This window comes from Lasiodiplodia theobromae (genome assembly GCF_012971845.1).
Source record: "Lasiodiplodia theobromae strain AM2As chromosome Unknown scaffold_38, whole genome shotgun sequence".
Taxonomy (NCBI): Eukaryota; Fungi; Ascomycota; class Dothideomycetes; order Botryosphaeriales; family Botryosphaeriaceae; genus Lasiodiplodia; species Lasiodiplodia theobromae.
The window spans coordinates 360,862-387,307 of NW_023336517.1; the positions used below are offsets into that span (position 1 = coordinate 360,862).

At 53.1% G+C, this 26,446-nt stretch overlaps 7 protein-coding genes across 7 annotated transcripts; 5 read left to right on the top strand and 2 right to left on the bottom strand.

Moving 5' to 3' along the window:
• Nucleotides 1–3,427: 3,427 nt before the first annotated feature.
• On the bottom strand, nt 3,428–5,178 carry LTHEOB_10428 (uncharacterized protein; the record flags this gene model as incomplete). Its single annotated transcript, XM_035507072.1, has 2 exons — nt 3,428–4,507; nt 4,564–5,178. 2 exons carry the CDS (start codon nt 5,176–5,178, stop codon nt 3,428–3,430), a joined length of 1,695 nt encoding a protein of 564 aa, XP_035367965.1.
• A 1,886-nt stretch (nt 5,179–7,064) lies between these two features.
• LTHEOB_10429 (Glucan endo-alpha-glucosidase Agn1) lies at nt 7,065–8,537 on the bottom strand (the record flags this gene model as incomplete). The annotated part of the gene is made up of 3 exons (XM_035507073.1): nt 7,065–7,744; nt 7,801–8,386; nt 8,436–8,537. The coding sequence occupies 3 exons, from the start codon at nt 8,535–8,537 to the stop codon at nt 7,065–7,067; spliced, it is 1,368 nt and encodes a 455-aa protein (XP_035367966.1).
• Nucleotides 8,538–10,095: 1,558 nt separating this feature from the next.
• Nucleotides 10,096–10,714, top strand: LTHEOB_10430 (Peptidase S9/S14; the record flags this gene model as incomplete). Its single annotated transcript, XM_035507075.1, has 2 exons — nt 10,096–10,156; nt 10,212–10,714. 2 exons carry the CDS (start codon nt 10,096–10,098, stop codon nt 10,712–10,714), a joined length of 564 nt encoding a protein of 187 aa, XP_035367967.1.
• A 253-nt stretch (nt 10,715–10,967) lies between these two features.
• Nucleotides 10,968–13,019, top strand: LTHEOB_10431 (Acid phosphatase protein; the record flags this gene model as incomplete). Its single annotated transcript, XM_035507076.1, has 5 exons — nt 10,968–10,991; nt 11,050–11,570; nt 11,622–11,788; nt 11,839–12,259; nt 12,317–13,019. The coding sequence occupies 5 exons, from the start codon at nt 10,968–10,970 to the stop codon at nt 13,017–13,019; spliced, it is 1,836 nt and encodes a 611-aa protein (XP_035367968.1).
• Nucleotides 13,020–15,400: 2,381 nt separating this feature from the next.
• LTHEOB_10432 (Trichothecene 3-o-acetyltransferase) lies at nt 15,401–17,278 on the top strand (the record flags this gene model as incomplete). The annotated part of the gene is made up of 1 exon (XM_035507077.1): nt 15,401–17,278. One exon carries the CDS (start codon nt 15,401–15,403, stop codon nt 17,276–17,278), a length of 1,878 nt encoding a protein of 625 aa, XP_035367969.1.
• Nucleotides 17,279–18,208: 930 nt separating this feature from the next.
• LTHEOB_10433 (Glutathione S-transferase) lies at nt 18,209–19,827 on the top strand (the record flags this gene model as incomplete). The annotated part of the gene is made up of 4 exons (XM_035507078.1): nt 18,209–18,591; nt 18,764–18,885; nt 19,283–19,583; nt 19,653–19,827. 4 exons carry the CDS (start codon nt 18,209–18,211, stop codon nt 19,825–19,827), a joined length of 981 nt encoding a protein of 326 aa, XP_035367970.1.
• A 984-nt stretch (nt 19,828–20,811) lies between these two features.
• On the top strand, nt 20,812–24,280 carry LTHEOB_10434 (uncharacterized protein; the record flags this gene model as incomplete). The annotated part of the gene is made up of 3 exons (XM_035507079.1): nt 20,812–22,223; nt 22,500–22,600; nt 23,076–24,280. 3 exons carry the CDS (start codon nt 20,812–20,814, stop codon nt 24,278–24,280), a joined length of 2,718 nt encoding a protein of 905 aa, XP_035367971.1.
• Between the last annotated feature and the right edge of the window lie 2,166 nt (nt 24,281–26,446).

Below are 26,446 nucleotides of genomic sequence, written 5' to 3' on the forward strand. Positions count from 1 at the left end.
CGATGAGCTCTTTTACCAGAGGCCATTTCCGAGGATTAGGTTGAGGACTGAGCACCATGCAACAAGCATGCAAAGAGTGTGCAAGTCACGTGTGATTCACATGACCTTCCTTGCTGTCACACAAAGCCCCATTATCTCTAGACAGCCGCCTCAAGTTCTTCAAGAACTCATCTATTCATAGCTAATCAATTATGTTGTGCTGATGAGGCGCGGGCGTACGGTCAGCCGCAAAACTCAGTAACCCTGTAGCGCGGGTCATGCAGAGCCTACCGCTTAAGTGAGATTGACAGCTGGTTAAACACTTTCTTTTGGAATCCGGTTGGGATCTGATGGTCCTTCGAGCCGCGTTTCCCCCATCAACTCAACCTTGGATGGCCCTCAGGTTAATTAACCGATGGATGAAGCACCAGACGCAAGTCTGACCAGATAAGTCGATAATGATTCATTGAATCAGACATGTGTATGAGATCGGGTGCGCTGTACTCCCTTGTGCGACTACAGTCTGTCCCCCACTTCCCGGTGTTCGGCATTGCAACCCATATCGTACGGGAGCGTCAAAAGTTGCAGTTTCATGTACGTCCCCATTGGCCGACGAACCCGGCGCTCGATGTAAGGCAGAATAGACTGCACGACGAATATAGCTGAAATGCAGGATAAGCTGCCTGCGATAATATGTGCGACGTTGAGATGCGACGTTGAGAGAAGGCAACCGCGGGGTCGAAAAACACAGCCGAACACAGCCGCATGGACTACATATTTTGGAGCTGTAATGCCTTATCTTCGTTCTCCAAGGCTTTTCATCAAGACCTTGCCAACATGTCCCACTTGCAGACAATCACTGAATCGCAGTCTGGTTATTTCTCGAAGGAAAGCTTACTCAAAGGCCTCAAAACCAAGTTTCCAAACTCAAGCATTACTGATTTTGCTGTGAAGGTTTGCCACAGCCCCTGGACAAGGCTGATTTCAACTTACTGACAATCTTGGATCTTGTGGTAGCACAACATGGCCGCCGATCGCTGGGAGTTCACTGTGCCAGAACCGGTTGACGAGGTAAGCGCCCCTGTATTGCAGCCATATCTCTGTTGGCTTTGGCCAAGGGCGTTAATCGTATGAACAGATTACGGTGCGGTACGGATTCATGCACCCCGACGGCTGATCGATCAGCTAACTAATGCTATTGAATAGGTCTTGGGTGAAGAGGCAAATTAGGAGGCGGTAGCCTTCGAGGCTGACAGACTTCTACGCGTCATACACATTACGTGCGACGGGGGGCTGAGCGGGGTATAAGACACTCGAGTTATCATGACAGCTGTCCTTATCTTTCATCCTTCGCAAATACTTTGAGAGCCAGCTAGTATATTGTTTAATTCTACACTGTCATCTTGACCTTGACGTTTTCCGATGACTTCATGGGCAGCAAAAGCAGCCCTCTCCCGTCGGCTACCAAGAAGGAGCAATACACCTGAATGGAAGTACCTGAAGAATAGCAGCCATGATGGCTTGTTTTCCGACGAGACATTCTGCTCTTTCATCAAAATCAGGAGCGAACAGGCAGTCTTGGCCATGAAACATGACGACCCAGTATCGAGCCATGACCTTTGCCTTAAATCCATCAAGAGAGCGACGGTAGAGGACATCTCGGAACTGGAGAAATGTTTGCAGGAAGATGATAGGCCTTCCTTCACAATTTTGTATGTGCCTCAACCAATGAAGACCCATGAGCCCACTGGAGAAGGTGCTAACGGTAAAGGACAAAGGTCGATGGACAGGGAAAACCAAATGTTTCCAATAACAGCAACGGGAGAGGTTGTCCAACGCATTTTTGAGCATTATGAAGTACAACCCGAGTTCACTCCAATCTTGACGCAATGTTCTTCTTCCTCAAACCTTGCTTGGGAAGCAGTAGATGGCCTCTCTGCTGGAATGTCTCCCGAAGGCACTTTCAGTAAGTATGCTTCCTCGCACAAACAGCAGACCGCTAATTGCATGCTACAACTCTTAGCGGTACAATACCGATTGCGTTATGCCGAGGAAAATGGTCGTCGCAGCCCAGGGGCATCTCCATGGTCCGTTCGACAAATCGGCGTACACCACAAGTTCTCTCCAAAAACCAGAATAGGCCACATTATCTTTCTCCACCCTGTCATGCAGTCAGAGTTCCAGGACAAACTTGAAGAATCAGGGGGAGAGCTGAGACTTCTGGAATGTTGCATCGAGAAACCTCTGGGTATCCACTGTATGCTCTTTGGCCATGTTTTTGGCCAATGGAAAGCTTACTTGGATGCACAAGGTCAAGAGTTCTCTGTTTTAGTAAGTTTCCGGATCGTTTCACCCAGATAATGAGGCATACCTTAACGAGTCTCTTGACCAGGCCGACAAAGTTTTCATGATGGACAAAGAGAAACACGCAGGGCTACGCGCCAACACCGAACTTCATTGCATGCAACAGCTGCGCCGCCTGGAAGAAAGGTTGCTACCGCTTCCTTCATTACTTCGATGTTCTCAAAACATTATTCAGTCTCTTGAAGAGCTGAATACTCAGTTATTCGAGGGCTTGTACGTTGATGAAGAAACGGCAATATTGACTTCCCGCACCCTGCGATTCCACGCCGATACAGCACGCGGACAAGCGGAGAGTATCGAGATTCTGCTGCGAAAGATCTCTGGTGCATTAGGCTTGGTATGTATCTGATCTTTAGCTATATGCTCATGCATACTAACATGCGCCATGACGCCAGCTCGTTGATACCTTGGCCATACAAAATCACGCTGTTGGAGAAACCATCAGTGAAGACATGTTGTCTTTGGCAAAGAACTCGGCCGACGACAGTGCTGCTGTCCGTATGATAACTTTCGTGACCTTGCTATATCTGCCGACAACTTTTATTGCCGTAAGCTCCTCTACAGACTCGAAAAGTACGGGTGACCACACTGACAATTTAGCAGACGGTCTTTGGCTCCAACTTTTTTGAATTCAATGGCGATGATCATTCTCTCCTGATGTCGCCACAGGTATGGATTTTCATTATCATGTCCATCTGCCTGACTACAGCAACTGTTGGTTGGTGGATTTATGTGATGCGCAAGAGGCGGGTTGAGAATGGTAGAGCTGCGGATCTGGAAGCCTCTGTTCCGTACAAAAAACAGTGAATTGCGGCAAATCGAACACCCATTTGTTTGCCAGAGTGCGAAGGGGGCGAGTGTGTACAGGAACGTGATGTTAAAGAGAAATGAACCTTGCTGTTCCCTATTTCTACTTCAAACCTTGCCAGAATTTTCAGTGCTCTGATCGCTTTCTGGTTGTGAGCCCTCAATTGAATCTGAAGGAGAGAACATCCCTTTGAAATTTACTCTGAGAGTGGACCTTTCATTTGACAGGTTCAGTCGGAAGACGAATCTTAAACGAATGAGTTGAGAAATAAAAGACTTACGCAGTAGATGAGAAAGATTCAAACGTCTGCGGTTTTGAGCTGCCTGACTCCTTAGAACCTGATTGCCGTCGCAGTTCGGGTCTCGAGATGTGGAAGGAAGGACGAGCAATGAGAACTGGAAGGCCACGTGTAGGCGAGACGATTCGAGGTTGCTTTGGATCCCAGACGGGCGGTTGAGCATTGCGGGGCAAAGCGTAGACAGTACTGTCTAGTCTGTCGGAAAGTTCCTTTGAATGCAGCCTTCTCTCAGGTTTGCTTTTGGTGCATTTATTGATGATATCGACTGTCTGGGAGATCCAGGGGTGTTCTTTTCCGAATCGAGATGTCATGTCTTCCAGCCAGCGATCAACCTCAATTTTCCGCACTGCTTTTCCTCCTTTGATGTCGAAGAACGGTCCTTCCTTCATGTTTTCAAATTCCAAAGCTCCAGGCTGCCCGCCCAATAAGAAAGCAAGAGTCGAGGCGAGGATGCAGCCAAAGGAATAGACGTCATTTTTTGGACTAATCGCCTTCTTTCCAGTGCTCATCACGATCTCGGGAGGTGGATACAAACCACTTACGTAGATTGTTTCCTGAGGCATGATCGACATGTATCCGGCCCTTGGCACAGCTTCTTCCCGAATGATCGAGAGGCCAAAGTCGATGACCTTCCATTCCCCTGCCGGCGCCTTTTCCGTGGGTTCAGTTGCAATGACGATGTTTTTCAGATGGAGATCTCCGTGAACGCCCTCGTGGTGTCGTCGAGACTCGCCTTTGATGTTCTGATGAAGATGATAGATAGCTTCTGCCAGCTTGCTCATTTCGCAGAGAATGTCTTGAAGGGCATTTGGTGCTCCGAGGATCTTTTCCCGAATTGTTCTGCCTCGCTCCGAGTCACTCAGAAGGAGTTCGTGTAGACTACAGACCGCAAGCGGGAAAAGGATGCCAGCTTCTTGTCCGTAGGTCAAGTCCGCAACACTGTCCATGATGTTGTCGTGCCGCGAATTTTCGAGTTTCTTCAGGTTTTGGAGCTCTCTCACAAAGTCCCCGGGCCGTCCGCTCGTAAACTTCTTCCACGCAAACCTGAAGAGGGCATCCTACCAAGCCAAATGTAATTAGTGAGTGGTACAAGTATAGCGCTCCCTTACTTTACCTCCTGGGTAGAGCCTCTAACACCAGGTGCCAGAAACTTTCCTGGTATTGTAACCTTCATGACCGTGGAGAATGCACCAGAGCCAATCTCCTCCATGTGACTAGCCAAGAACGGCGGCCGGTATCTCTCGCTGTCGAGGGTGTTGTTTGGCCCAATGATGATAGGGATGAAGGCCCATTGGTTGCGCTCGAAATGTCGGGACGTGATCTCGTCGCATCCGAGGTAAACTGGGATGTTCGCCCGCTTGAGTGGTAAGGCTTCATTGGTCACGGTTCCGGTACGCAAAAGAGGATACTGGACCATGCTCTTGAACTTATCCCAATCCCTCCAATCGCAGTATACCATCACGGACAGAACGCGTAGCCTTCGGTCTCGTATATCTGCCATGGCTGTCTCGTAGTCCTTCTCGAAAAGCGTCTTGCAGAGTATCTTCAACCTGGAGTCCCCGTCATCATATGCCTCTGTCCAGAATTTCTTGACATCATCAGGATGAAATATTTCCCTCTCTTCCTTGTTGATGCCCTCACTTGTCCAATAAGCAAGTTTTTCGAGTTCTCTGCGAAACCTGAGAACCAGTTTCTCGGGTTTCTTTGCGAAGGTGTCGCGGATACCCATGGCAATCAAACGCTTCGCGCCAATCAACGTGGGAGGTGGGATAGGTGCTGTTGCAGCATGTAACGACGTGGAAATTGTACCTTGACTGAAATATACCAATTAGCTGACTGACATATAGTTTGATTGTGCATGGACGTGCCAGACACTCACTCAGGATTCGTGGATCGGTCCGGCGGGCAAGGCCAGGCGCCAGGACTGGTTAGGAAGGCGAGCCGAGCCCAAGCTTACTGTATAGTGAATGGAAGGTACGGTGGAGAATATGAATGATCGACAGTGGAATGAGCCGCAGTTCGACAATCAGGGTGGTGTTTTGAAGGACAGTTTCTGATTCTGTTCTCGCGTTTCAGCGACCGGAGACTCTCTTTCTCGCGATCACGTGGGTAACACCACAGCTTTTGCAGCAAGCCGTGTTTAGGATTAATAAGGACGAATACTTGACTGAGAATGCAAATAGAGTTCTCATAAGGAAAGGTCAAGACTATAGAAAGTCCACTGATGGTCTTTCACGTGAGACTCTTCGGCCCTAACCCAGGCAGTAAGAAGGAGATATGACGCGCGAATAAGCAGAAGCTACGGGATGCATCAGGATGCTGATTAGTAAATGCGGCGAGTGGTGGTGATACTACTGCCAAGCGAGTTAAGCTAAACCCGATTAGGAATAAACAATGGGTTGGTAGCAATAAAGGAACAAACGAAGCGGATGGAGCAACTAATCGGCAAGCATTCGTCTTATTGCTAAACATGCCCGGAATTCTACTCTTCAAACTGCGGTGGACTCAACGTAGCGAACGATGATCGACCTCCGCAATGATCTTCAAGAGATGGCACTCAACTTAGGTAGTTGAAGCTACCATCCGGATGTCGACATATATTTAATAATTCCACATCTGCTTCTGAACAGTTGCTTCTACAAATCGCCATTGTCACCATTTTCCTCCTTACTACTGCAAACCATTGACACACAAACCCCTTCCTCAACCCCTTCTTCCTTCCCTACCCACGCGAAGAGAAAAGCAAAAACACAAAGCCACCCTTAAAACGACGCCTCCACCGCCCATCCGCCGCAAACACCAACACCACACCGCCCGCCCGGCCCCCACCAACTCCCACCGCCTCCTGCAGGGGACCGAGCGCATCGCGCCGCGCCGCGCCGCGCCACAGCCACGCGCCAGGCGCGCCACCGCCACAACACTTACACACACCGGCAAACGCCACATGCCGTGCACGTTTGCGCAAAAACGCGAAGCAGATAAGAGTCAGTACCTACTAGTCGAACTAACACTTCAGCCGCACTTCTCAGCCGCATCAAACAACGCGATGATCCAGACTCGCGATCCAGACGCGACCAGACTCAAAAAATCATGCGTGCGCGCGGGCGCGCGCGGCGATAGCCGTAGTGTAGTGCGGTGCGGCGGCCATGGATCCCGCCGGCACCGCCGAGCCGAGCTACATAGTACTATACGCATAAACTCTCTGACGAAGGGACGGGGCTGAGCTGAACGCGAGCTGGACTGGGCAGAGGCTGGGCAGGGACGCGCGAGCGCGGCGTTGTCGTGATAGTATATGCGCAATACGAAGCTGGGGCAATTTCCGGGTCCTTCCGCTGGAAGAGAGTTAATCAATTCGCGACACAATGCATGAGGGGGCCATTTGGTTAAGGAGGAATTCGTTTATGGATTTCATCATGGACCTTTCATCAAGATGCTTTTTGTTTGGCAAACGAATGAAAAAGAGTAAAAGGTCTATAAGTCTCTGGCTGATAGAAAGAACGAGGGGCCGTTGGAAGAAACCAACGGCAACGAAGCGAACGTGAAGAAGGTATCTCAAGAAAGTAGTAGGTAAAAAATGTAGACAAGAACACCTCAAATGGGTATAGGGAAAGCGCCTTATGCGACGTGAACGACGTGGTAGTTGAAGTTGCAGAAATCCGCATCAGCCTGGACGTCCGCCGCGCTGAGACCGGCGCCCAGAACGGTGCCGTCAGTGTTGACCAACTCAACCCTCTGCTTGCCCGTCGTCATGCCCAGAACAGCCTGAGCGTTCAGACCCGCCTTGCCGTCGAACGACTCGAGCAGGTTGTCGCCCGAGTAGACGTTAATCTTGACGGAACCCTCCTCGGTGTCAGCGGGGAGCATGACAGCGAAGTTGACGGTATCCTGCGCGTTCTCCCAGCCAATGGGCTTGCCGAGGTAGTCACCGGCGCAGCTGGCGTCCTTGAGCAGCGGGCGGTACCACATGGCGCCGGTGAAGTTGCCGTTGGTGGGGACGATGTCGGCGGCAGTCTTAGCACCGTTCTTGTAGGCCGAGATGAAGGGGGCGATGACGTCCTGCCAGGCCGAGTGGTCGAAATCGTCGACGTACTTCTGGGTGGCCTCGCTGGTCGAGATGGACTCGGACCACACGTTGCCGATGTAGTGCGACTCACCCGCATCGTTCCACGTCAGGAGCATGACGAATTCGGGCTCAAGGTCGAGGATCTGCGTCATGCGGTTGGGCAGGGTGAGCTCACCGCGGCGGTACCAGTTGCCGAGACCGTCAATGTGCTTGAACTGGTGGGAGGAGAGGGCTGAAGAAAATCACGTGAGTAGTGGTTCACGGGAGTTAGGAGGGGGTAAAACTTACGCATCAGGTAGGACTTGCCAGTGGCGTGGGCAGAGTCGAGGCCGATCTTGTCAGTGACGGAGCTGAGGATGCTGACGATGCCATCCTGCTCGGCGGGCCAGGCAGTCTCCCAGGAGAAAACACCATCGACGGCCGAGTAGGTCTTCAGAGAGCCCATGAGGCTCTCGGCGGCCGACGAGTCGGAGCTGCTGTACAGGCCAAAGTCGGAGACGAAGTAGGGGGTGAAGCCGTCGGCCTCGATGCTCGAGCGGAGGTTGCGGGTCCACTCGCCGCCGTTGGACATGATACCGCCGTTGAAGGTGGTGACAAAGGGCTTGCCATCGTGCTTGTAGTACGTGTCGTTGCCAGCGTACTGCTCGAAGATGGGCAGGAACGAGCTGGGGTCCTGCTCGTTCAAGACGGCCATGTCGAAAGAGAACAACAGCTTGAAGTCATTCTCAGCAGCGGCCTGGAAGAGGCAGTCGATGGCGCTGAGAGCCCAAGAGTCGACAACATTCTGGATGTTGAGAGCGAAGGCATCAACACCCAGGGCCTTGGCGTCACGGACGTCGGTCTGAGCCTGCTCGACTGACGAAAGACCGCACACCTGTCTTGGGTCAGCTTCGGATCCAGCTGGATGGGTGTCGGGTGCATACCATGTAGTGGGCGAAGACGGCCTTGTCCTCGGCATTGACGGCGGAGATCAGGCTCAGCGCGACGCTGGCGAGAGCACCGAAGTAGCTAGCAGTGAAACGCATATTGGCAACAAGGAGTGACTACTGTATCAGATACAGGAAGGAGTGGACAGCTCTTAAAGAGCAATAGTTTTCGCAAAGGAGCGGAGAACACCGCGTCAAGCCAGTGACGAGGAGTTAGATAGAGGTACCAGCCGAAAGGTGACTAGAAAGAGGCGTTCGGGGCTGAAATCGGTTATAAAGGCAGCGCCCAGAAATGGCCCCATAGGGCGGCTGCGCACGCCAATAAAGGAAGGGCTTGGTGTTTGATGAAGGAGGAGCCCTAAGCCGGAGTGCCCTTAGTTGGGCGTTTCGAAGCGTGAATCGCTCCCCGAAACGCGTGCCGCGCCACAAGGACAGGGGCCCGTGCCGCCGTCATGATAAGCGCCTGCTGCCGGTGATCTCCTCCGTGGCGCTGCCTTTGGATGATCTGCGAGCTGAAACAAAAAGCCAGGTGTTTATATAGCGGGCTCTATGGTGTTGAGGAGCAAGACAGCCTTAGTCTCTGGGTCTTGGGGTGGTTTACGAGCGTCCAGCATGCGGCGGACCGGACCGTATCGGCGGACGGTGTTTCACCAGGGCAGTTCTCTGTTGTGAGGGATTTTGATTGGTCGTATTCCTGACAAGGGCGCTTACCGTGGGTGCCGGCCTGATTCCTCCACGGGGAAAGCGGGCGATTTCGAAGCCACAGTTCCCTTGCCTCGGGCCCCACTCATGATCCCATTGGTGGCGATGTCGATCCTCAATTTCGAATTTGGCCAATTGTTGGCGAGCTGGATCTGAGTTTTTTCTTCTGTCACTGGACGTGTCGCAGCTGGAGATGTGGCCAATTGAGAAAAGCGGATAGACGGCACAAGGAAGATTAACCTTCTGCCCTACGCCGAGATGGTGTGTTGGTGGCTTCGAGAAAGCGGCGCGGATGTGCGGCTCAGCAGTCTGTGCGCAGGGCGTCCGTGTGATAGGCGAAAGAGGCGTTTTAAAACGGGCCTGGATTTCTCAGCGCTCTGCAAATTCTCATGCGGCCATGCAGTGTGTTGCTGCCAACGCAGAGGGCGTTCATCTATACATGCAGGCTTCAGCTCAACAGTGGTAGACGTGGTTGTTGCTGTCTGGAGCTCGTCGTCAGCTTGCTCCGGATAGAATAGATTGCTCTATTGAAATACGAGAGATCATCTTCTTGGGCTCCACCCGGCGAAGGTGCTGAAGGCTGCTTGTAGGCGTAGACTCAGGGGCAGGCTTGGACGAGGTGATTAGACCATGTCCGAGACGGACACGAGCGAGGGATCCTGGGCGGTTGCGAAGTCGGCCAAATCCGCGCTCGGCGGGCCTCTGAGCCGTTGGCGCCGGGGGTGGAGAATGCAGGTCTTGGCCGGCGCGAAAGCGTGACGCGGACGCAGTCAGACGGAGGAACCACAGAGGGACGGCGGAAGGTGCGGGGTCGCGCCTGCGGTGCCGGAGCTTATTCCCTCCCGCTCTCACACACGGCAGGCGCACCTTCCACTTGCGCTCGCCCACGATCGGCCTCTTCACCACCTTCGCGCCCCTGTCGCACACGCGTCCGCTCGTATTATACACAATAATCATGGTCTCCGGTGTGCGGGTTGCCCAGTTCGTCGGCATCACCGCCTCAATGTTTGCGGCGGGTGAGCATTCCGCCCCGCAGGTCCCCCGACACCACGCTGATCCTGCCTTGTCCAGGCCAAAATGCCACCTTCTCGACAGCTGTCGTCCCGTCACTGCGCAGACCGAGCGACGATGAAGGCCGCCTGGCCGCCCACTGGCGCACTGCCTATGTCGCTGGCTTCTACCTGACGCCCCCACCGCTCTTCCTTTCGTGCGTGTCGTTCAGCTACCTTGCCTATTCGGCCAGGTCGAGTCGCACGCTGTGTGCTCTCTATGCCGTTGCCGCTGTGATGGTTCCGGCGATCTTGCCCGTGCACACTTTCACCATCATGCGCCCCTACATTGGCGCCCTCTGTCTACGCGCCGAAAAGCTGGCCGGCCCCGGTCACGGCACTAATGCTGAACGCTTGGGAAAGGACGAGCCCGCGACGCTGCGCACTGAGGAGAAGTACTCGACCGACGAGCTGGTGCGCCTCTGGGGCGTGCACAACGCCTATCGCACCATCACCGGCTTCGTTGGCGCTGCACTTGGCCTTTGGGCAGCCCTAGAGCACGAGCAGATGAACATCCTGATCTAAACGTCACATCCAAGCGCGCTCAACGCCCCAAATCCACCATAGCCCTATCGGCAAAGCCCCGGCGCTACCTCGTATAGCGCACGTTGCAAATGAAACAGGCCCGGCTGCGATCCGAAGACAGTCGTACCCGCCGTTGCTACACCGAAGTTCAGAGTTAGCGTATGCTGATCGCCCGCTATTTGACAAAACCCGACCAAGCGCCACTCTCTTTCACGAAGTTCCAAGCCTCCGCACTTGTGGCGCTGCTTCCAGAATGCACATTGGAATCCCCCCAAAGGTGAGGCCGTGCCACTTCTAACCGCCAGAATACGCAGAATACGCTAACCGTGATGAAGTCGTCGGCACTGTCGCCCACAAGTCCGTCGCCGCGGTCGCCGTCGCCGTTGAATCCGAACGGCGGGAACTACGTCGAATTGGGCGACATGAAGCGGGACGAGAGCCGTGGATACGCTTCCGGTGCGGGCCAAGAGCCTCAAACCCCTCTCACTCCAGAGTTGCCGCCGCGCCCCGGTCCTCCCTCAGACGGCCTTACCGATGTTGTCAACAGCTGGTGGCTCTTTGAGCTTCTGGCCTGGGTTATCAGCGCTATTGCCATGGGCGTTCTCGTTGTTACTTTTATCCTCACCGACGACCATCCGCTACCCCACTGGCCCTTGAGCATCACCCTGAACTCGTTCATTTCTATCCTGGGAACCGTCGTGAAAGCGGCCATGGTTGTGCCCATTGCCGAGGGCATCAGTCAGTTGAAATGGCTATGGTTCAAGAAGGCCGGCGTCCTCAAAGACATCCAAACGTTTGACGAGGCCAGTCGAGGAATGTGGGGGAGTCTGAAGCTGCTCATGGGCACCAGAGGCGTGTATGTTGCAGCTTTGTAATGACCTCCACGGCGGATGCTGACCACGCACAGACACCTTGCGAAGCTTGGAGCCTTTCTTACCATCTTCAGCTTGGCCGTGGACCCTTTTATTCAACAAATCGTCGCTTACCCGGTCAGGATGGTCATATCTGATGTTAATTCGACCATCCCTATTGCTCACCTTTACAATGACTATGCCCCTGGCGCAATCATGGCCCGTGAGTACTGTCAACATCTCCCAGAAGCGACCACACTGACCATCTCGCAGTGAAAAATCCCACCCTTTCCATGAAGGCAGCCATCTCTTCCGGCATCATGAACACCAACGAAGATCCTCTCGCTGATTTCGAAATCTCTCCCTACTGCCCAACTGGCAATTGCACCTGGACGCAGCCCTATCAGTCGTTGGCTGTTTGCGCCAAGTGCGCCAACGTCACCGAGAGTCTTGAGACCAAATGTGAAGATTTTGGTACCATGTGGCATATCTGCAACCACACCTTACCCAATGGCTTCAGACTGCAGACGGGATACTTGCCCATGGTGTATCTCAACGCCACTGGCACGGTAGATTCTATCAACTTTAATCACACACAAGCAACCCTTACCACCCTCACGACGATTCGCTCTCTCCACGACGCCTCCTCAACAAAAGCTTACGGCGCTATAGCCATGGAGTGCGTTTTGTATGCGTAAGTCAACCCCCGCCCCTCTGCACAGACCCTGCAGACAAGCTAATTCCTCGCCAGCTGCGTAAACGAGTACCAGGCCTCCGTCAACAACGGCACCTTTACCGAGACGGTCATCGCCAGCTACAGCAACAGCACCACGCCCGGCTCCAGCGACAACATCACCATCACCCCCGACAACACGGGCCAGCCCTTCGTCATCCAGAGCTACGCCTGGAACGCCATCTCGCAGTACTTCTGGTCCATGTGGGACGGCAACGTGACGGGCTCGACGGGCGAAGCATCCGCCACCTCGGACGTCCTCGACGCCATCTACCAGCTCGGCGACAACACCAACGGCGGCGAGAACATCACCATGCAGGCCCTCGCCATGAGCATGACGCACCTCATCCGCACCCAGAAGACGCTCGCCAACGGCACCAGCACCGCAAAGGGCCTTGCCTGGTCCTCGATGACGTACGTCCACGTGCGCTGGATGTGGCTGATTCTCCCGGCCGTCCTGCTCGCCCTCACCCTCGTCTTCCTCATCGGTACTATCCTGATGAGCGCGGCGAGCGGTGTTGCGATTTGGAAGAGCTCGACGCTCGCCCTGCTGCAGATCAGGTTGGTTGATGACGAGAGTCAGGGTGCCGCTCGCGGCGGGGGGCTAAGGGAATGGGGGAGTGGGAGGTTGGGTGATTTGAATTCTTGGGCGAATAAGTCTGAGGTTCGGTTGCATCGGAGTGAGACGGGGACGGAGTTCCATTTGCACCGGAAGCAGTGAATATAGATGGGTTGGTGGTGGCAGGGTAGGCTGGTAGGGGTTTGGAATGGGGTGGATGTGGTTGGTGGTCGGCGGTCGGCGTGGGTGTTTGGGATTGGATTGGGTTGGGACTGATTGATTGTATGATACCACTTGTAATAATATATAATTTAACGCGTCGATTAAACTGTTGAAGGTCTCTGTTTAGGAGTGGCTTGAATTGTTTTATAGAGGTGGGGAATAGGTAAGGTAGGCTAAGCTTTTTCGGAAGGAGGGCGGGGGCCTGACTTAGTCAGCTGGGTTGGAGGTCACGACTTGGCTGCTATCTAATCATGAGGCTGCTAATGATGCACTAATGAATGAAGTGACTAATCATAATAGATAAATCAGTAGACTAAACTAACAGGTTATTTAGGAGATATAGCTATCCTTCCATCTTGAGGGACAGATGCTACTGCAACGCCAGGAGATCCATGTTCTCTCCTCTCTTCCGCACCATACGCGTTGAGGAATCCGTGTACACCCTCTCTTCCCACCCAATGAACTCATGCAGAACCCGTGACTGTCCGCTCGTCGAGAAAAGAAGACTTAGCGGATGCAACGCCTGACGTGAGTGATCAACAAGCAGCGCGACAAGTTCCCTGCACAACCCTTCCGACGTTTCACTCTCAAACTCGTTCAAACCATGAATGACGCAATAACGCAGGCTAGCTGTATGCTGGAGCAGATCCCGAAGTAAACTCAACCCTGTCTCCCAACTGCCCATACCCCCGTCCAAGTGTTCCAGAGTATCGGTATCGGCCCGGAACGAGTCATCGCTTGGCCGGAAGCGGAGAACCTGACGTATGAGACAGTACACCACGGATAGAAGGCCGGTTTCCTCTCGCGGTGGCGATCGTGTCATACACACTGCAGCTGTCCGGCTGGGGATGTATGAGATGAAAGGGGCGTCTGCCAGGGCTAAGGTTCGAATGACGCCGAGAGCTGCCATGCTCGCGCTTGTGGCTTCTTGCAGCTCGAATGGGAATTGGTCCAGAGTTTCAAGACCCATTAACAACTCGGGTGGAACGGGCGAGAAATCCGCAACGGTGAGTCGAGGGGAGCAGGTTTCATCTTTCGAGTGAATCTGATGTGCTAACTCATGTTCAGATAACCCAGCGTTTCAGACTGCCCTTGCTCTTGCTTCTTTTGAGCCCGAACAAAGTGGTGAAAGCATTCCGGCCATCATGGAAGAACATATCGGCCGGGTGGTGGAAATGTCGGTCACGTTTAAGTAGTATATGAAATGAACACTTCAGGTAACTGACGTGGACATCGCGTTCCGCGATTGGGTACAGAATAATAAATTTAAGCTTGTTTCGATACGTGATACGTAGAAGCGGCTGAAAATGAGAATGTCAAGCTCCCGCGCTGTTGGCTCTTTGTATTGTGGTATTGACAGGTATTCAAATGCTTTGTCCAAAGCCATTAGCGTTTCCTATTTTTTTTCTTTCTCATAGGACTATCTCAGGTATTCAGTTTGCTTTTTTCCTTGGGTGGGTAGGTGTTCCTCTTAGCGCAGCAAACTCAACATCTCAGCAGAAGGTGTTGAGATAATATTGACTGAGTGACTATTTAACTTTCATCAAGCAATGCTCCCGTTCATAGTTCTTGCCATTTAGAGTAATTTTAAAGATTATATTGCATCAGTAAAAATCCCACGGTCGGTATCTCCCAAGCAACCGTAGTTCTACATGCACCATACTTCATGATTGCTTGCCGAGAGGCTTGGATTCATCATGCTTTTCAAGCTGTTTAATGGAGAATCCGAGAATTCTGAACAGACTTCTCACACCTTGGAGATAGTGGTGTAAAGGACAAGTAATATCAATAGACTCTATGAGCATTCACAAGTAATAGATAAGGTGAGTCAATTATATTCAGGAAGGTGGAGTTCGACATACTCAGCTGGGTTGGGAATCACGGTGGTAACTGCAATCGTTGGCTTCTCTGCCTCTTTGCCTCTGTCAGCCCCATGCCTGATTCGCGCGGTCAGCTGTCAGAACGTGCCTCGAGTGACAGCGAGTGTCCTCATTGTCTCTAAAGTGTTAACTTGTGAGTGTACGGGGCCGGACAGTGTGTTATTGATATTCCGAGAGTGCACGTGTTAGTCGCCTGGGCGACACCCTCGCGCGTGCGCGACATCACTGCACTCTCATTCACTTCCCCGTCGTATGTACATAAACCACCCTTTTCGCAGCTTCTCCTCCTAACCACCGCACCATCTTCGACTGCCTACCACCCCGGCCAAAAGAAGTTGTCGAAAACAATCTACCACTGCGACCAAGCCGTCGCGGACCCCGACCAGCCCGAGCAACACTTCACCCACAAGCCCGACCAAGCCGACCCGAAGCAAAGCCACGATGACCACCGTCATCGACGTCCTCAAATCCATGCGCAAACACGCAGAAGAAGACAACCGCAACACCACTAGCAGCGCGGCGGAATCCTCCTCCCCACCGCGCAACGACAACGACCTCGGCGCCGTCACCCTCGAAACCGCACTCACCCCGCTCTGCCACGACGCGTACCTGCAGCGCCGCATCCTCCCGCTCGGCCCGCTCGACCAAGTCCAAGTCCGCAAGAACACGCCGCGCATCTTCTGCTTCCCCATGCCCGACCAACGCCAGTCGACCGTCTCCGCCGCGACGATCGCGCTCCGCCTCGCCGTGCAGAAGACGTTGGCGCGCTGGCCGTGGCTGGGCGGGACCGTGGTGCCCGTGGGATATGACGGATGGGGGCCGGCGATGAAGGAGGAGGACAAGAAGAGGCTCGAGATCCGCTACACGGTGCCGCCGCTCGACGCCGTCATGGTCGAGGGCGGTGGCTGTGGCGTCTTCTCGGCGAAGGTTTGGAGCGATTTCACGCCGTATGCGAGGCTGGCGGCGAGGGGGATGCCGCCGAAGGTCCTGGATTGCAGGCAGTTGATGATGAGGGATGAGGGGGTGGTGGTCGATACGGGGTTGCCGGCGCTGCGCGTGCAGGCGAACTTCATTCCGGGCGGGTTGCTGCTTGCGGTTATGGATGCGCATCCGGCTGTTGATGGGGTTGGGGGCCAGTTGGTTGTGGAGGAGCTGGCGAGGTGTTTGCGGCCTGGTGCGGAGACGATGGCGGCGGAGGAGGGGAGGCGGGTTGGTGCCGCTGCTGGCGCCCGCGATGACAACAACTACATGGTTAGCAACAACGCTCGCGGAAGCCAAGGCGCAAACGCTGCGGCCGGCCTACAGTCGACGCCGACCGTCCCCGAATTCGAGCTCCCGGACCCCGAACCTCCAGTAACCAGCAGCAAGGATGCCAGTATCAGCGCCGGCAACCCCAGCGCCCGCATCCTGACCATCCGCGCTGCGACCATCACTTCCCTCAAGGCTGCCGTCATGGCGGAACTGCAAGCCACCGCGGCACCAGGCGCCTTCGTCTCGACGCACGACGTGCTCAGCGCACTCATCTGGACCGCCACCATGCGCGCCCGGGCGCCACGTCTGCTACACCAACAAGACAACACCCAGAACGAGGACTCCAACCCGCACGACCTCCTCACCCGCTTCTGCACCCCCGTCGACGCCCGCGCCAAGCCGAAAGCCTCCCCACTCATCGCGCCCACCTACCCCGGCAACGCCGTCGTCTTCGCCTTCGCCACCATGCCCATGGCCGAGCTACTCCTGCTCGGCGACGATGCCGCCGACGCCAACGCTGCCACGGAAACCACCACCATCACGCTAACGCGCACCACAACGACCACCACCACCACCATCGGCGAGCACATCGACTCAACCACCTCCCGTACGCGCGTCGCGAAAGCGAGCACGACGACGTCCGTCACCGCGCTCGCGCGCGCCGCGCTAGCCATCCGCCGGGCCATCAGCGCCGTCGACGGGGATTTCGTGCAGCACAGGGTCGAGGCGTGGAGCGGCTTGGATGATCCGCGGCAGCTGCTTGCGACGCTGGGGGCGAAGATGGATTTGCGGGAGACGGGGGTGTTTGTGACGAGCTGGGTTGGGTTCGGGGCGGATGTGGAGTGGAGCATTCCCGGGGTGGCTGGTGCGGAACAGCAGCAGGGAGTGAAGGCGGCGTGTGTGCGGAAGCCGTGGTGTGAGGGGGAGGGGGGCGTCAATGTGATGCCGCGGAGGGGGGGCACGAGGGGTGGGGAGGAGGATTGGGAGGTGTTGGTCAGGCTGGGGGAGAGGGATATGGAGAGGTTTTTGGAGATGTTGGGGGGTGTGGTTGTCAGGGTTGTTGAGTAGGGAGGGGTGTGGTTGGATTTGGCGTTGGTGCATTGGGCTGCTTTGAGATCATTGCGGTGGGCACATTTGTTGTTTGTTGATTTGCGATAAAAGGAATTGGGATGGAATAGAATGGAGGGTTGATACATGCAAACGGCTAATACATGGAGAATAAATAGAAAGAGAAAAAAAAGAGATAAAGAAGGGGCCAAATAATGCCTCATTGCTTTCAGCCACTTCTCCATAAGTTTCTTGGTTACGAGGAGAGAAATGCGGCGGTCTTTCTGGTTGGTATCATACCTAGAAGAACTTCCTGCTACTGGCATCATTGATATTAGAAGTTCTTCGAACTTTTGAGCCATGGTACCAACGATCACCAGGAACGAGTATCGCTCCAAGTTGGGACGACACTTACTAGCATTTTGAAGTTAGCTGGGGAAGAAGGGGAAGTAAAAGAACGACAGGACTTAATTTAAGAATTTAGAATGCTGACGTCATATCATAAGCTATACCCGAAGAGTTAAAGCGTGGTGTTTCTCTGTGACCCTGCGGGGGCCGGTCAGAAACTATAATCGCACCTTACCTTCTCAATAAAGACCCCATCAGAGTATAGTACATCATGCCCGCCCAACGCAAACCCAAGATCGTTTTATATGACTTAGCCTCTACCAAAAATATCTGCATCTCTCCCACTGTCTGGCGCATCCGCCTCCTGCTCAACTACAAAAAAGTCCCTTACAAAACCATCTTCCTCGAATTCCCAGACATCGAGCCCACGCTAAAAGAACTGTAAGTCACTTTTTGCCTTCTTCCGCTTTTTTTCGTCCCTTCGCCTCCACGCGCCTCCCCTCTCCTAACCTGTCACGCTTCCTCAGCGGCATTCCCCCCAACCCCTCCGGCCCCGCATACACCGTCCCGGCCATCTACCACATACCAACCAAAACACACCTCATGGACTCGACCCCCATCGCCTCCTTCCTCGACTCCACCTACCCAACCCCACCCCTCCTCCCCTACGACCCATCAATCCAATCCCGCGCCCGCGCCGCCGTCGGCCCCGCCATCCGCATCTCCATCCCGCCGCGCGAGCTGTCTATCCTCTCGCCACGCTCGCAGGAGTACTTCCGGCGGACGCGGGAAGCGGCGCTCGGGGGGCAGCGGCTGGAGGAATTGCTGGAGAAGGAGGAGGAGGTGTGGAAGGGGGCGGAGGAGGAGATGAGGGAGGTGGCGAAGGTGTTGATGGCGAGGGAGAACGAGGGGCTGTTTGGGCCGATGCGCGAGTGGCGGCCGAGCCAGATGGATTTTTGGATCGCGGGCGCGATGCAGGCGGCGAGGTTGGTGGATGAGGGGGTTTACAGGAGGATTGTCGAGTTTCACGGGTTTGCGAATGTGTATAGCGAGTGTGAGGCTTGGATGGGGAAGATGGATTGAATGCCAGCCTTGTATCTAGCCATGGGCTTTATGTGGTGGAGATTTGATAGGGGTAATTGATTGTATTGATTTGAGATGCAAGGCGCCTGCCCCGGAAGTGTCCAAGAACGATGTGTACCTGCTCCAGAGGTCCTCGGACAATTCACTGCCCGTCAAGGTCGATCCCACAGCTGACGTGCCTGGAGGCCGCCAATGCGGTTCGCGGTCTGATCGACCGGCTCATTGTTATCGACGGCATCGATATCACCAAGCATTAACACCGACGGCTGCTATGTAACGCGCGGAAATCCTGCTGCGAATGGCACGGGAACCTCCTCGCCTGCTGTTTTCGACGACACGAGCAAGAAGATCGCCAGTAAGAACGACGATATTGCTAGCTTGAACGAGAATGTGTCTCACGGAACAAAAAGGACTAACGTCTGCCCTTGAGTCCGCGTTGCTGGAGGGGGTTATATTACCACCCTCACCACACTTGACCTCCGGGCGGTAGCCGGTGTCGGCTGGGAGTGGATATACTGCAACAGAATGTTTAGTGCGGAGAATAATATCGCCCCGTACGCCCCGCCGCACACGCGTCCGTCTAACCCCAGCAAGACGAGATCTCCTACAAGTCAACAGCTCCGCCGCCTCCCTACAGACCCGGCGCGACGGGATCCGCACTTCCAATGCTCAGCGGAGACGGCGCGCGAGCGATTGACCGTAATGTCAGAAAGACGGAGGAGGCTGCGCAGGATGCGAACGGTGCCCAGCAGCAGGTCGTCAACGTGCATGACATCAAGCACGCCCGCATCTGCATCGCGCCGTGTACGATGGAATCGAGTCCTTCTGCTACAACAACTGCAGCGTCTTCCACCGTCACGTCCTTCGCGTACGGTAGCGCGGTGCTGGCCACATCGTAAGCTGGCCGCCCCCATTCACACACACTCCCTGAGATAAAAGCCCAAAGACTAAAGCCACCAAACAGACAGGAGGATGACGAGGAGGTTGATACCAATAGCTACGGCGAATTGTGGGGTCTCGGCCAGCAGCTCGCGGCGCCAGAAGGTGTTGCAAAGCGACTTTGTCGTTGCGGATGGCGGCGTGGTTGCGCGTGTGACTGGTGCGTTGCAGACGGTGAATGGGACAGCGAGGAGGAGTAGTACGATTGTGGATGGGGTTTGGGATGCTCTAGGTAAGATAAGGATGGGGTTGTTGGATTTAATGTAGTAGTCTCTCGAGGTTTGTGGTTGAGTTGTGAAGCCGTAAGCGGGTGTACATACATAAGACATGTGTCTATGATACTTGTATAACTAAGTTGTCTCTATGCTCCCTACAGCAGCCTGCATCCGCTTGTTACATACGGCCGTTTATCGTTACTTGCAAAAAGTATTCGGAACTTAGTCCGGGATTTCCATGTGAAAAAGCTTTTGTGCTTTTTTCGCGCCTCTGTCTCTGTCTTGTTCCTGTTTTGAAAAGACTAAATGAAGAAAAGCCCATTGAAATTCAATGAACATACATCTAGCCACTGGTCTTCATGTGATGGTGAATTGATGTATGTGATCGAGAGCATGGTCTGACATGCGATCGAATGAGTGGTTTGCTGACTGATCTGCACGGAGGAGGATCCGTTCCCGATTTTGCGGCGATGCATGGTATCCTGTCCATCCACGATGAGTTTGCCCCGTCTCAACAAATTGAGAAGCGAATGAAGTGGGGGAAAGATGCATGGCGTGATATGCATGCAGACTGTATGATGTACTTATGGTGACACGTCTTCGCCCCGCAGCTATGCATGTCGGCGAACCCAGATTGAGCTTCGCTTACGCTGCTTATCTCCGCATTCAACATTTGCATATTGCTGCCTGGCGCAAGAGCATGCTGAAATATGGAAAAGGGTTGTTAAATGAGTTTTCCTTTGCTGGAACTATCTTTAAAATGAAACCAGAGAGCCCACAGGCAAAATATCTCTGCAAAACGTAATGGAGGACAGGTTCGTATACACACCGCTGAAGAAAAACCAAATGAGGCTTCTGGAGCTAGAGAGGGGACGGTGGCACTCAAACCTCTCTGCACAGCTGATACACGTTGATCTTGATGATTTACCTCCGTATAAAGCAATTTCCTATGCCTGGGGAGGCAGCCAAATGAGATCGATAAAAATTCAACTGAACGGTCGGCACTTCAAGACGACAACGAAAACGTTCGAGGCTCTCTGGACTGCAAGGATTCGCTCGCTCCTGGATGATCACGAACTTAGCCGGGTGTGGATTGATGCAATCTGCATCAACCAGAAAGACAGAGTGGAGCGCGGTCAACAGGTGGCTATCATGGGCTCAATATATGCGAAGGCCGATCAAGTCATCGTATGCATGAGTCCTGCCGACTTCCGGCTACGCAGAAAGAAGTACCAGGATGCCAACATAAGAGCTCAATTCGGTGCGCAACTCATGAACGACATACAAAGTGCGTATGAGCCGATTGAAAAGATCCCGCTGTATCCAAATCCCCCGCCATCGTTTTTCGCCAACAGTCCCGTGCCACTCAAGGGCATCCGGAAACGCCTCGTTGGTCTGCCAGGACAGGGCCTTGCAGACCTCCTGTCGAACCAGTGGCATGGCCGCGTTTGGGTCTTGCAAGAAGTTGGCCTGGCTTCCAGGGTGAAGGTGTATTATTTCAAGCTGATAATACCGTGGGAGATGGTTGTCTTCACTTCCGCATTCCTCAAAGCGCAAGGCCCTACGATCAGAAACAGCATCAAAATGTACCCCAGCAGGATCGACCTGATGACTCGAGACTTCTGGCATGAAGGCTCTGCGCTTGACTTCCTGGAGGTGCTTATCCGAGCACGAAAAAGCAAAGCCACAGATGCTCGCGATAAGGTGTTTGCGCTCTTGAGTCATCCATCTGCACGCCAATACAAACCCCCAGACACAATAGTGCAGCCAGACTACACCAAATCAAGCAAAGAAGTTGCTTTCGAGATCGCGACTAAGCTGATACTGGGATCTGAGCCTCTCAAACTGCTCTCTGCGGTTCAACACCCAGTTCCAGGTTCTGAAAAGCTGAAAGCCTTCCCCACATGGGTACCACGATGGGATTCGCATGACTACATGACACAAACCATCCTTGGATTGGACAATCGCTACGGATCTGGTGGGACGACCCGACCGGAAATGCAACTCCATGGCCGGACTTTGACCATTCGCGGGCTACTGTTCGACGAAATCCACTATCGGTCTGACGCAATGAGGATGAGGCACTTTCTACTACCTACCAGTACAACATTCAGTCGCCTGAAAAGTTTACCGAAGACGATCCCGAAAGTATTCCACGACGACGAAGATTCCGACGACCCTGACGACTATCACAATACGTTCAGCGTTAATCCGGTTGCATCCATCTGGGATGATATCTCCGAGCTCGCCGGGCTTTCGCGAAAGGCTTCCTCGACACTGTATTTCTGGGAAGCGTACCAGAGAACCCTGACTGCAGATAACTATCTGTGGTTCTCACGCGGCCAGTCAAGCCCCTTGGTGTGGAACGGTGACTTGGAGGCGTCACTCAGATGCCTTCAGAGACGCGTTAATGAAAGAGGAGTACATGGAATTTTTGTCAGAGGACAGGACGCAAAGAAGGTGGCTACCAACAAGTATAAAAGCGAAGAGAAGGCGTCCTTATTCTTTTTGGAACAGGCTGCATCTGTTTGCCAGTCGAGGTGCTTTTTCGTTACCCGCAGGGGAGGTTTTGGACTCGGCCCAGCAGCTTCGCGAGAAGGCGACGCGATTTTTATTCCTTTTGGCTCTACTGTCCCTTTTGTACTGAGGCAGTTCAGGAAAAGTTGGAAGCTTGTTGGGGAGTGTTATGTTGATGGTATCATGAATGGTGAAGTTATTGACATGTGGGAGCGCGGAGAAGATATTGAGGAGCGCACCTGTGAGATAATATAAGTCTTCTTTACTTGCAGAGAAGAATTCCTTTACACTATATTCATTTTATTTTTGTAAAGACAATTTTCTGTGTCAGGTTTTAAGTTGTCTAGAGGGAAAAGGGTCTCGCTTCGACACTGTGTTTATTGACTAAGTAAAACCGAATGCTAACACGAATTCTTCTTGCATATCATACGCACATAATTTTACATTGGCTCATGTCATGGGTAGTTGAAGAAATTATCTGGACGCGAATGTACAATTAATAATTACACGCTCACGTCCGGATGATGGCTTCTACTGCCCATATGTATTGATTATCCCTATCTTCCGAGACCAAGGGACTACTGTGGACCCTGTTGAAAACATAAATCTGCTTAGTCCACGTAGCTGTATCAATTCGGCTACGCGGCCCATCCTTCGTTCCGTTGAATTTCAGCACAGGCAAAGCTGCAACGCCACATAATTCTGTGTTCGCACAGGTGCGGCTTGCGAAAGATCCATCGCAGCAGCCATGGAGCAGCAAGAACAGCAGGCGCAAAGCAGCACCGCCACCAACGTCGACTCTGCGATTCCCGACTCCGCACCCTCACAAACAGACCGGCTTTGGTCTGCAGTCAGAACTGCCTCGAGATCCGACACCCAGGACGGTGCGACGACGGATTATGTCAGCACCACCATTAAGTCCGCAGATTGCGATGACGAAGACTACGAGATTACGGCCCTTCGCCCGCGTGGAGTGAAGATGATTTGGTGCATCCCTGGCGAAATAAACGAAAACCCATTCTATCATTTCCAAACAAAAATCGCCCCCGAGTCTGGAAAGGTAGCGCATTACCAGAAGTTGCTCAGCCCCGAGATCGACCAATTTTTTGACGGAGGCCCTGCATTCAATGAGAGACTTGAGGCGGAGTATAAAACAGGGCGATTGTGGCGGTACAGCAAACGGCGCTGGATAAACATAGCCATCACGTTCTTGTTTCGACAAGACGTAATGAACCGTGACCGGAAGAAGACTGGCCTATTCATGGCGGAGCGGAAGGACGAGGAGCTTATCGAGTCGTTTTTAGATTGGTTCACCCCGCCCATCCTGGCGGAAGACGACGATACAAAACCCTGCGACTTCAAACTGTTTACTGACATCGCCTATTGGCTATCACTACAAGCTTTCAAGGGTACTTGGAAGTCAGTTGCCAGCTACTATACATGTCTCTATCGAGACCGCGCCATTCTTCCGTACTTGAGTGTAGCATTCGAACAGGACCCCTGGGATAGCTCGGCCGTGCAGAAAGCTGTCAATCGGATGGCTTCCGCAGCTACAATCAGCCAGTTTAACCGGTACCACCTTCGCGAAAGGATGAAAAAGGAGACTGAAATTGGAGGTGTCAAGTGGTCTACGGCTGACGATGCGGCTATTCGACACTACGGAATGATCATTTGTGGCCACAAATGGGAGGTATACCTCGCGGCGCCTCGAGTTGCAACACACGGCGAATGGATGGGAACGGATATTAAAAAGGTTGATCGCGGCAATCTTGACCTTGTCGAAGGTGTTGAGGAATGTGTGAACTGGATCAACGAGATCCATCTCTGGGGATTGGGCGAATACGCGCAAAACGTGAGAGCCGATATCGAATCTCTTGCGGAAACGAGCGAGCTGACAAGCCGCCGACTACGCGGGCAGTGAAGGGCGTCTGTGAAGCGCATGTGAAGGCACTCAGGTAGTCTTGGAAGGGAAAGTCATTAAATACTTCCGGTAGTCGTCACCGAGTTACGAAAGAACCGATGCACCATTTGAAATGATGTTAATTGAGAAGATTATGGTACAGATACAAAAACCAAAAGAGACAAGGAAATATCCTTAGAAAGCAAGACACGGACGTAAGCTGATTGGGAGCACACAATACAACAAGATACCACCGGTGAATGGCACCACTGAGGCCTGTCTCAATCTCTCACAAACTTCGTCTCACCCTTATTTCCAGCAATGATTGCATAAGAACGTGAATTTCGATGCATATGCTGCAGAAACCGAGGGAATAAACTTCGGGCCAGGCGAAATGTCCTGAGACACAATTGTATTCGAACGGGTGGCCAGGCTTGAGCAGGCCACTGTATACTGCGGTCTGTACATCTGGATCTGTGTCTGTCACAAGGAAGGACATAGTTAGTTGAACTGTGCCATTGGCCTAAGTTCCCCCTGAACATTTTTACTTACGACTGAAAATGGGGTAGCGGGCATGCTCAGGACCTTCTAATCTATTGGTGATTAGAGTTGAGGCATTGGCCCCAGCACGTGGAACTGTACGGGTTTCAATCGAGATTATCTGCTGTGCAAATGGCCTCGTTGCCACAGCTGTAACGGTCAGAAAAGCGCCGGATAGTGCAAGTAGTGATCTTGTTTTGATCTTCCAGAAGATTATAATTGATCCCCAAGGACCGCGGCTAGCCTCATCAAATGCCTCGAGCTCACTGAGAGGTCTTTTCTTGGTCAAAAAATAAATGCACTTGAGCTGGCTGAGTCCCTCGGCTACTGATAGCAACATCGACGTCTTGGTGACTGTAATTAACGTTGAAATAACAGTACTTGGTGCCATGACGAAGGTCCAGTCTGCGAGTGACAAACCGTCGATTTACAACCCTAGTATAACGACAGCACCCATGCAGCCAATGCTTAGCAGAGCACCGAGCATCTCCCAGAACCACTAGTCTTGGAAAAAACGCTTGGGACGCGGCGCATGTGCACCATCTTGCTCAGACTTCTTGTTTGTATTGCCGACGAGCGGGTCTTGGGATGTGATATCGTGGACTTCTCCAAAGTGTGGCTGCGGGGTGGTAGTGCTAGAATCAGATTCTTGCTCGAGAGCATGGTAGGAGGACAGTGATCTCGATGCTGGACGCAAAGAAGTAAGCGCGAGGCTGTTCCGCGGAAAGCCGTGCGTTGTGTCATCGTCGAAGTTGAATTCCATGAAGCTGCTGGCTTCGCCGGATTCATTCCGACGCAAGGGCAACCGCCAATCCAAGTATGCAGAGCTGGTTCTTCCACTGCTGACGCTTCAGCGGTGTTCAGGACTTATTTGATCCATCATGCATAGTTGGAAGGATGGGGGCCTCGTGAAAACGATTAGTAGTAGCTTGGAAACTCGGAAGGAAAGAGTGGGCAACACCACGGAAAGAAGTCATGTCTTTAAATAGGGCGCAGACTCGCGCTACGTAGCTTGGACAGGCATACTGTTGTTTGAATTTGAAGGCAGCAACACCAAAAGCTGTACAGTCCCCTCTCGCAGGTGATGGCCCGCGTGGACCTTTTTTTTTCTTTCTCACGTCATGGGTAGCTGAAGCCATCGTCCGGACGTGTATGTAGAATTTTTAATTTCACATTCTCGTCCGGACGATAGCTTTTTGCCCACGTTCGACGAAAAGTCAGGGGATCACCACCTGAGCTTACGCTGATGACGAGCTATTGGTGAACGTGGTGTTGGATCTCACCCGGGGGCTTGCACAAGTATCGCACGGCAACCCGAAAACAGTGAACTTCATACATCAGTCGGTGAAAGATTTCGTGGATAACGGTGCTGGCCAGCTAGGCATTGCTTGCGGCTCCTCAAATCTTCGAATGTTCTAGCCCTGCCTGGAAGGTATCTCTTTCCTTGAGAATGCCCGCCTTTCTACCAAGAAGAAATCTGGATATCTTGGTTCAACAGACTCAAAGGCCAAGTCTGAGCTTGTACAGCGACAAACACCACCACTTTTAGAGGATCTCGATATTCCATACCCATAAAAGAAGTTCATCAATCGATTGGAGGGACGTCTTACAGCCCTGTCCAGCTTTGAAGAAACAGGGGTGAAGGAT